Source organism: Perognathus longimembris, chromosome 23 (genome assembly GCF_023159225.1).
Source record: "Perognathus longimembris pacificus isolate PPM17 chromosome 23, ASM2315922v1, whole genome shotgun sequence".
Classification (NCBI taxonomy): Eukaryota; Metazoa; Chordata; class Mammalia; order Rodentia; family Heteromyidae; genus Perognathus; species Perognathus longimembris.
This window is the reverse complement of record NC_063183.1, coordinates 14,776,892-14,787,184: the sequence shown is the minus strand read 5'-3', so window position 1 is coordinate 14,787,184 and position 10,293 is coordinate 14,776,892. Positions and strand designations below refer to the sequence as shown.

General features: G+C 47.1%; 1 protein-coding gene across 1 annotated transcript; it reads right to left on the bottom strand.

Annotated features, from left to right (window-relative positions):
• Positions 1-1,610: 1,610 nt before the first annotated feature.
• Positions 1,611-9,974, bottom strand: Nmral1 (NmrA like redox sensor 1). Its single transcript, XM_048333275.1, has 5 exons — positions 9,819-9,974; positions 8,243-8,481; positions 5,417-5,666; positions 4,732-4,922; positions 1,611-3,306 (listed from the first exon to the last, which is right to left on the bottom strand). Exons 1-5 carry the CDS (start codon positions 9,856-9,858, stop codon positions 3,127-3,129), a joined length of 900 nt encoding a protein of 299 aa, XP_048189232.1. The 5' UTR covers positions 9,859-9,974; the 3' UTR covers positions 1,611-3,126.
• Positions 9,975-10,293: the final 319 nt, after the last annotated feature.

Below are 10,293 nucleotides of genomic sequence, written 5' to 3'. Positions count from 1 at the left end.
GTGGAAGAGCTAAAAGACAAGCCAGGTGCTGGTGGTTCATGCCTATAATACTAACTATTCAGGAGACTGAGATCTGAGGATGGTGGTTCAAAGCCAACCAGGCAAGAAAGTGCATGAGATGCTTATCTTCAATAAACTCAGAAAAAGCTGTAAGTGGTGCTGTGGCTCAAGTGGTAGAGCACTAGCCTTGAGCAAAAGAAAATCAGGGACGGTGCCCAGGCCCTGAGTTCAAGCCATAGGACTAGCAAAAAAGAAAAAGAAAAAAAGCTAAGGGACAATGCTCAATTACAGGTCAGCTGTCCTCTTAGGGGCACCATGTTGCTGTGCCCTCTCGGGTAGAAGGTACTATGCAGTTTTTACAGACTTCTGCTTTTACATTTATTTCTACATGTAGCTCCTGAGCATTTATTTCCAGGCTTCTTTGTGTCCTCTGAGCTAGTGTGCAATATATGTTTAAAATAAAGGTGTTTCGAGGCTCCTGACCTCTGGGGATTTCAAATAGGGAGAAGGTAGATGGCTATTCAGCCTTTGCTGAAATGTTAGGTGGATCGGTTGGAACAGATGTAGTTATGGAGTAGACAAAGTGGACTCAGGAATTAGCCTTCAGCTCCTGCCTCCTCAGACTTCTACTGGCCTTTGTACCCTTCCCTATAATCAAAACCCCTCAACAGACTAGAATCCTTTTCACTAGGCATATGCTTATAATCTTAGCACTCAGGAGGCTGAGGCAAGAGGATTATGAATGAGTTCCAGGCTAGCTTGGGCTGCACATGGGCGGGCAAAAAATAAAAGCCAGAAGAACTTTTGCCAGTCCCACAAGCCTTGCCACCTCTGCTGAAACTGCCCTGGCCTATACTGTTCTGTATCATTCAGCTGACACTGAAGGCAGATGAAAGCATCTCTGATGGCTTTGCAGAGGCATGTTAAAACTCTTGCTTGTTAAACTTGTATTCTCTATTTTCTAGCTAGAATTCTGCTTATTTAGCATGACGCTCTTAAAGGGTCACAGTGGGCCTGTCAGGATCTTTACATTATAATAGAAAAAGGTGAATTCACAGTTCCATGGCCAAGGACATGGCATACAGTCTGTGTCTGTACAGTGAGAAGAGGTACAGATCAGGTGCCCTGCCTATTGGGATTAGCTGTTACTCCTGCAGCCAAAGGGATTCTTGGGGAGTCCAAACCCAAGTCTTGTGAGATTGAACTTCCAGAAGCCAGACACTTAATTGGTTTGTTTGCTGGTCCTGGGGCTTGAACTCAGGGCCTTGGCACTGTCCCTGAGCTGCTTTTGTCTCAAGACTAGTGCTTTACTACTTGAGCCATTGTACCACTTCCAGCTTCTTCTGAGTAGTTTACTGGCGACGAGTCTAACCAACTTTCCTGCCCAGGCTGGCTTTGAACCACAATCCTTACATCTCAGCCTCCTGAGTAGCTACGATTTTAGGTGTGAGCCACCAGCACCCACCTCAGACACTAGGTTTTTACACAGGCGTCTTAAGTCACCTCATCTCTCTTGCAATAGCATTGTTGTGATATCTTTCACATACCTTAAATTTGTAGTCTGAAGGCTTTTAGTTGAGTTGGGCAAGCATCACCAATTTTAGAGCCCTACAAAGAAGCCTTGTATGTGTTAGCATTCACTCATTCTTGGCTCTCTGGTGCCCCTAGTCTCTGGCAGCTCCTCATCTATTTTCTGTGTGTGGGCTAGCTTGTTCTGGACATTACCTATACTCATGAGCCTTCAAATCTGACTTCTTTCAATCAATGTTCTTCAGGTTTATCCATGTTGTAGAATGCATCAGAATGTCATTCCACAGTATAATAAAAATAATCCATTGTATGGCTACTGATGGACATGTAGGTTGTTTCTACTTTCTGCTGTCATATGAGATAGGGCCATGGTGGGCAGCCAGTGGAGGACCAGCTGTCTCTGTCCTTTGGAGCTCTGGTGTCAACTGTGTTTCTATGTTACTTACTCATTGCATAAATTCAAGGCAGAGGGTATAATTGTTTCTTGTTAAGGTTGTATTTAGAGCCTGACACACCTAAGTTGTCAAGGAAATGCCTGTTTTCTAGGAGTGGAATGAATTTTATGAGGATGCTGCCCCGTTTATACTTCAGGTCAGAGGGCAGGGTAGAGTTTGGTAGTTACTACACAGGTTAAAATTCTGGAATCTCAGCAGGTAACTTGTGTTCTTCAAAGGGAGCCAAGTTGCCAACACTATCATGTAAGCACTGAACATCTCCTAATTCATACTTAGGAGAATTATCTTGCTTAGCTTCAACCTGAAAAAAAATTATCTGTCAGGGTCATTAAAAATGGGGCTCAACGACTGCATGATCTGACAGCATGCCTTTAAATTTCCAACAGCTTTAACCAGTGGCCTGGAAAAGAAGTGCTAATAAAGTAGTCTGCACTTTAAAAAACAACCCCAAAGGGAGCCAAGTTGGAGTTGGTTCACCACAGTGATCTTTGCTGCAGGCAGCACCATTATTTCCATTACCCTGTAATCCACAACTTTGCCATTTTTTCTCCCCATTCTGTTCTGAAAGTTCCCTACAGCTCGGGCTATACCAGATACAGAAAAAGAGAAGAGGGAACTTCTAAATTTTTCTTTCCCTCCCAAGTCTGTCACCATTCAAAATGAATGTACAGATGGCCACTGGCTCTGGAGATGCAGGGGGGTGCATACGGGGTGTTGTTGCTGAGGCTCCTCTCTGTGCCTAGTGCACATCTAGCATCTGTGTACTGGGGATGGTGGGAGCTAGGCAGAAGTGTTCCTCTTGGCCAGGGTGGAATACTCCACACCTAAACATTAACTCTCTACAGTTACCCATATTCCTTTCCAGCTAGCCAGTTTCTACACTCTCTCTTTATTACAGGAAAGAGAGAGTTGCTGGGCTTCCTACCCCAGCCATTTCATGTCTCCTGCTGGATTGATTTTTCATGCTGTTGGTGCTCAACAGCTGCCACTCCCACCCATGTCCCAGAGACAGAGCCCTTTTCTTTTTGGAAGCCATCTGTAAGAACAATAGCTTTGTTTTAAAAAAAAAATGTACACAGGACAGATGATTGTGCCTCTGAGCCTCCCTCCCCCCAGCTCAAGGGGCTTCAAGATAGTAAAGTCACAGTCGGGCAAAGTCCCCTTTGTGCTGCTCCAGCCACTGGTCTAGAGTCCGGGCCTTGGGGTTGAGTTGCAGGGTCAGCTCAATGTTGCGGTCAGGTTTCAGGGCATAGAAACGGAACATGTTGGCTAGGTCACGGGCCCCAGGGAAGCCAAGCTTCTCATAGTCCTCAGGAGTTATCTGGAAGCAGAAAACCCACCATGTTGTTCCATTTTGTCTCCAATGTGGAGAGAAGCTGGATGGGCTTAATATCTTCCCACCTACTTCCCACCCCAATCGCTGTTGGCCTTATTCTGCAGTTGTGAAAACTTCGTACTAGAAAGGCAAAAGGTTTGGAAGCCAGTAGTCCTCAAAAGCTATTTGATATTTGTTGGTTTAGACTCTTCTTTCAAAAATCACAAAATGAAATCCTTCCACAGCAGAAATATGCAACATCACTTTCCAGCTCAAAAGCCTTTCCCTACTGAAGTGAATCTTCAAAACTTGTCTGCTTAGTGCGCATTTCCTACAGTTTTCTTTAAAGAACTAAGAAAGCTCTAACATGAATTACCATTTCAATCTTCAACCACCCATGAGGGTGGACATATACACCCATTTATAAGTAAGGAAGGGACTGTCCATGCTCACACATTGGTGGATTGGGGCTAGAACTAAGATATAAATACCTCTCTCTCTCTCTCTCTCTCTCTCTCTCTCTCTCTCTCTCTCTCTCTTTCTCTTTGCCAGTCCAGGGCCTTGGACTCAGGGCCTGAGCACTGTCCCTGGCTTCTCTTTACTCAAGGCTAGCACTCTGCCACTTGAGCCACAGCACCACTTCTGGCCGTTTTCTATATATGTGGTGCTGAGGGATTGAACCCAGGGCTTCATGTATAGGAGGCAAGCACTCTTTTTTTTTTTTTTGGCCAGTCCTGGGGCTTGGACTCAGGGTCTGAGCACTGTCCCTGGCTTCTTTTTGCTCAAGGCTAGCACTCTGCCACTTGAGCCACAGCGCCACTTCTGGCCATTTTCTGTATATGTGGTGCTGGGGAATCGAACCCAGGGCCTCATGTATATGAGGCAGGCACTCTTGCCACTAGGCCATATCCCCATCCCCCAAGATATGAGAATCTCAAAGCTTGAGCACTCTACCCCTCCTCTTCTTCCTTCTGTGGCTCTGCTTAGGTCTTAGTGGGAACTCCAACAAACTTGGTATTTTTCATTTTCTTAAATGAGTAGGTTTTACTTTCTAAAAAGAAACAAGGCATTCGGGTCTGAACAAGAAGCCTGAGGGACAGAAGGGAAAGGAGAGGATACGGGAGCCTCCTGAATACCTGTTCAGGCCCAGTGGGTGGCAGGTCAGGCCTTATTCCAGCCAGGATTGCTGTCCATTTTTGCAGAAATGTCTATCCCCCACCTTGGTCAAAACCTCTTGTCAGAAATTTCACTCTGGTCACACTTAGCTCTCAGCAACAGCATGACACCAGTATTTACCCTGACAGTGAATTTAGATTTGCCTTGTTCAGAAGGCTAGACAACCCTACAAACTCCTTCCCTACATCCCCCAAAGGACTTCAGTTGGCCCTGCCTGACAAGCTCAAACACAGCCCTGGAGAGGGGAAAGCCCACCTTTGAATGATGTACAGTCTTGCCGATGTGCCTGGTGAGCAGTGTGGCATACTCCTCAGCGGTATGCCTGCAGGTGCTAAGCCCAATGTTCTGCCCCACGTACTCTTCTGGTTTCTTCAGCAGGCTAAGTACCACGGGACCCAGGTCGCTCACAGCCATGCCATCCATGGGAATGTCACCCATGGGTAGATCTGTGGGGACAGAGAGATGTGCTAGCAGGGACATAGCAACTCGGGTGCTAGGACTGGTTTCCCCAGCAGTCAGTCCTCTAGAAACCTGCATCCATCAGCCTGGTCAGCGTCCAGGTGTGATGACAATAGCACTTCAGCATCCCACAGAGACATAAAAAGAGATCTGTCCAGATCACGCAGGGGCACCCAACAGAGACATGAATCCTGGCAATAGTTCTGCAAACCACAAAGGGCCCTTCCAGTGCCCTACTAGTGGTTCCATCTTCTACTTACCCTGTGGGCAGGGCTCCCCCAGCTCTCTGCCAGTGCTAGTGCCCCTTGCATGAGGGTGAGTGGAATTCTGACACAGGATGAGTTTTTAGGAATTGTCTGGGCTCATGCCTAATGTGAGGGAGCCAGGGTCTGTACCCAGAACTAGCTGATGACAAGCTACACCTTCCTGTTAACACCTGCAACTTCACAGGGTAAGAATGTAAGTAAGGGAGGAAACCCACCCAACAAGTAGCTCTTTCCATCTGGGGCTTGCTGGGGCAGAAAATAGGAAAGGAGATTCTCAAAATAGCAGGGCAGCCGCACACTGGTCATGGGAACGCCAATATCTCGGAAGTATTCCTCCACTTCCCCTTTGCCATCAAAGTGGCCTGCAGCCAGCCTCCCAGCTGTCAGCTTCTTAATGTTCTCCAGGCCGCTGTAGATCACATAGTGGAGGCCCAGGCGCTTGGCCAGATCTGCCAGCAGCTTTCCCTAGTAGATAGGAGAGATCACAAGACTAAGACCCCATTGGTCAAACTCAACAGCGTGCTCTGCTGTTAAGATGATGGGGCAATGTCCAAAAGAAATCTATGAAAGCAAAGGATCTTTTATTTTATTTTTGTCGGTTTGGGGGCTTGAACTTGGCCTGGGCATTATCCCTTAGCCTCTTTGTGCTCAAGGCTAGCGCTCTACCACGTGAGCCACAGCACCACTTCCAGTTTTCTGGTGGTTAATGGAAGATAAGGGTCCAGTGGACTTTCCTGCCCTGGCTGGCTTCAAACTGTGATTTTCAGATCTCAGCCTCCTGAGTAAGGTTCTTGAGATGAAATTATCCTAGATTAACCAAGGTAGCCCTAAATCCAATGTAAGTGTCCTTACAAGAGTCAAAGAGGCACTAGTGGCTCTTGCCTGTAATTCTATATACTATGCAGAACTGCAGCTTGAAGCTAGTGTGTGCAGATAAATCCATGAGACATTTATCTCCTGATAACCAGTAAAAAGAACTGGAGAATGGTTTAAGTGGTAGTACTCCAGCCATGAGCAAAAAAAGCTGAACAAAGGGGCTGGGAATATGGCCTAGTGGCAAGAGTGCTTGCCTCATATAATGAAGCCCTGGGTTCGATTCCCCAGCACCACATATTTAGAAAAAGCCAGAAGTGGCGCTGTGGTTCAAGTGTCAGAGTGCTAGCCTTGAGCAAAAAGAAGCCAGGGACAGTGCTCAGGCCCTGAGTCCAAGCCCAGGATTGGCAAAAAAAGCTGAGCAAAAGGTCCTGACTTTGAGCCCCAGTACTAGAAAAAACAAATACTGGGGCTGGGAATATGGCCTAGTGGCAAGAGTGCTTGCCTCCTACACATGGAGCTCTCGGTTCGATTCCCCAGCACCACATATATGGAAAACGGCCAGAAGGGGCGCTGTGGCTCAAGTGGCAGAGTGCTAGCCTTGAGCAAAAAGAAACCAGGGACATTACTCAGGCCCTGAGTCCAAGGCCCAGGACTGGCCAAAAAAAGAAAGAAAGAAAGAAAAAACAAATACTGTTTATCATGGGCAAAAAGGGAGTGGCACAGGAATGGAGGGAGGAAAGGTGAGCAAATATAGTCACTACATTCAACATACACTATATAAAAAAATGAATTATGTAACAAGGGGAGGGAAGGGAGGAGGAAAACAGAAGAGAATGAAGGAATGACACTGGCCAGAAAGCACTATACTCATAACTTAAGGAATTGTAACCCCTTTGTACAACACTAATAATAATAATAAAAGTCAAGAGTTAGGCATGGTAGTTATCCCAGCTATACAGGAAATGGAGCTAGGATGATCATAGTCAAAAGCTAGCCTAGGCAAAAGTTAGTTCAAAACCCTATCTCAAAAACAAGCTGGCTTCAGTGTCTCAAGCCTATAATCCTAGCTACTTGGAGAGGGAGATCACAGGATCTCAGTTCAAGAGCAGCCTGAGTGAAAAAGGTTCTTGAGACTCCATCTTGACCAATGGATGGGCATGGGTAGTGCATACATATCCTCCTAAACTATAGGGTAAGCACAATGACTGAGTGCTGCAATGCACACCTGCACAAATTAGACGACAGTTCAACCTGGGCATTAGTATTTCCCCCACCTCAGGTCCTCAGCCCCTCCCACTAACCCCCAGCTCTACCCATACCTGAACACCCTGCCCTAGAGCTATAATGGGCCTCTCCCACTCACCACACAGACCTACCTGCTTCCCCTCTAGCCCCAGAGTTACAAGCCACCACTTGGATTAAGGTGCAGATGCCATATTGCTCCCTCATGTGGGAGATACAGGCCCCACTAATAAACCTCCTTATAAACCTCCTGTCCATGACTATCTCCGCATGGTCCCCTGGGATGGCTGGGACGGATTCTTTCAGGCATAACGCAAGACCCTGTCTCAAAAACAACCAACTCCAGAAAGGAAAGAAGAGGAAGACACACAAAGAGAAGACTATATGAAGACAGGCATAGGTTGGAGTGATGCAGTCACAAGCTAAGGAATACCAGGAGCTACTGACGGTGCAAGAGATGAGGAAAGGCTTTTGGAAGAGGTATGAGGATGCTGTGGTTTTAAAGCATACAAGTCATTTGTCACAATGGAGCTTGGATGTTCACACAGGTTTCAAAGGATTACATTGAGATTTGGCTGGGTACCCATAGCCCACACCTGTAATCCTAGCTGCTCAGGAGGCTGAGATCTGAGAATCAAGGTTTGAAGCCAGCCTGGAAAGGAAATCCTTTAAGACTCTTCTCCAACTAACCACCAAAAAGCTACAAGTGGAGATATGGATCAAGTAGTAGAGCACCAACCAGCCTTGAGTGAAAAGGCTAAGGGACAGTGCCCAGGCCCTGAGCTCAAGCCCCAATATTGGCACGCACATGCAGTTTGCTTCAACCAGAGACTGTCCACTGTGTTAGGGTCACCTTGTAGTTTGCCCCCTAGTGTTCTGGTGCTAAAGGGTATCAGTGGCTTGAGGAGAGGAAGGCCTGCACTGGTTGGCTCCCTAGCAAAGCAGACCAGTGGATCAAGGATTTCCCTCCCATCTGCCCTCACCTGATTGACCTCCAGTTCTTGACTGCAGTTTTCCCAATAGTTGGTCACAATGAAGGTGGCATGAGCTCCGGTCATAGCGAGCTCCATGCTGGCCTCATCACTCTGGTCTCCCTGTACTACTTCTGCACCTTGCTGCTTCAGCTCCTTTGCTGCCCTCTGCCCAGGGTTTCGGGTCACTACTCGAACCTTGAATGTCCCATCTTCCAGGAGTGTGCGGGCTACAGAGCCCCCTTGAGCACCTGTGAAGAGTCAGGAAAACTTCCAGAGTCACAACTGACAGAGTCTTGAGAAGGCAGAGCCCTGAAAGGACTGCTGCACCACAGCAAGGAACACCCAGGAATTTTTTTTTAACATAATGAATCAGGGGCTGGAAATATGGCCTTGTGGCAAGAGTGCTTGCCTCGTACACATGAAGCCCTGGGTTTGATTCCTCAGCACCACATATATAGAAAAGGCCAGAAGTGGAGCTGTGGCTCAAGTGATAGAGTGCTAGCTAGCCTTGAGCAAAAAGAAGCCAAGGACAATGCTCTGGCCCTGAGTTCAAGCTCCAGGACTGGCAAAATAAATAAATAAATAATGAATCAACTTTAAATGTCAGCTATATTCACATATAATTCACTCAGCATAATATTTACCCTTTCTTTTCAGTACGAGGGATAGATAAAACCTATAGTCTAGAATAATAGGTATGTGCTCTACCACTGAGCCACATCCCCAGCTGAACAACCCTAATATCCTTTAGTTGGGGTTGTTTGTTTCTTGCTCCGCCTCTCCTAAGTGGGCAAGAGTATGCTACTTTATTTTTTTTAATGCACAGGGATAGTGCTTGTCCAGTATGTATGAGGCCCTCGGCTCCATACCTGGCACAGAAAAAAAAAAAGTTTAAAACAAGCAAGCAGACCTGTAATCCTAGCTACTCAGAAAGATGAGATCTGAGAACTGAAGTCTGGAGCCAGGTGGAGCTGACAATCCAAAACTCTTACCTCCAAGTAACTACAAAAGAGCTGTAAGTGAAAGGCATGATGCTAGGCTAGCCTAGGAAGAAAGGTTAGCAAAGGACAAGGCCCTGAGACCAAGCTTCCAATACCAGGGGCTTAAAAAAAAGTAATAAATAAAATCCTTATTGTAGTTGCAAATTAATACGTTGAATTGAAGCCCTTTTGTACAACTACTTGAGGATAATTTTGTTAAACGCCATTAAAAAAAAATCCATCCTGGGTGTAGCTTAGTGAAAGAATTTGGGCTTAGCATGTGCTAATCCTGGGATTGACGCTCAGCACGGAAAAATAAGAAAAGTATATATATAAAATATGTATCTATACACACACATACAAATGGAAAAGTGGGGTGGCAAAATAGTGTCTACTGGTTGGTAGGATACCCCCAGAAACTTGGTAACTGATGGAAGAGGGGCGTAGGAAAATATAATCTGGTAACCTGTACGCGTAACTTTTTTGTTTTTAATCTAAAAGTAATCTCCACGCGAAGTTCTACACTGTGGTCCCAGTCACCCCATCTCCCGGCAGACCCAGGATGGAACAGCTCTGGCTCGCGCAGGCCTAGCCCGCCTGCTCACCTGTGGCTCCAAAAACCACCACCAGTTTCTTGTCGGCCATGAAACTCTCCAGGAGAGGAGCGATGAGGTCCCAAGGCCTGGGATTGCGGGATTGCAGAAGTGGGAATAGACAAAAAGGCCTGGATCCAGAACCGCTGGGACGCCGCGTGAGCGCCAAGGAAAAGCGCGCTGGTGGTTGTGAACCCGCCCCCTCCCATCCCCTTGGCCCGCCCACCTCCCTCCCCCTTTCCGGGTCCAACCGGCAGGCTAGATCCCGCCTCCTTCCTCGCTGCTACCCAATGGGAAACGCCCACAAAGATGGAACGCGGCTAGGGACTGTGGTGCACCCCGCCCCCCACTTGCCTGCAGCAGAGCCCACTGCCGAAAGAAAGGTGGTTCGGCCCTGCGTGAGCTGCATGACCCATTCCAGCTCCAAACTATCCTGGATAGAGCCTCTGTAGACTGTGTTGTGCCCGAGAACCCTCAGTTCACGGCT

What these genes read in the sequence shown, in the direction of transcription:
- Nmral1 (XM_048333275.1), bottom strand. Translation starts at nt 9,858, where the DNA reads ATGGCCGACAAGAAACTGGTGGTGGTTTTTGGAGCCACAG. An exon ending in GGTGGTTTTTGGAGCCACAG is followed by an intron (nt 8,482 to 9,818) that starts GTGAGCAGGCGG and finishes GACTCTTCACAG; the next exon opens with GTGCTCAAGGGGGCTCTGTA. An exon ending in AGACTGTACATCATTCAAAG is followed by an intron (nt 3,307 to 4,731) that starts GTGGGCTTTCCC and finishes TTCTGCTTCCAG; the next exon opens with ATAACTCCTGAGGACTATGA.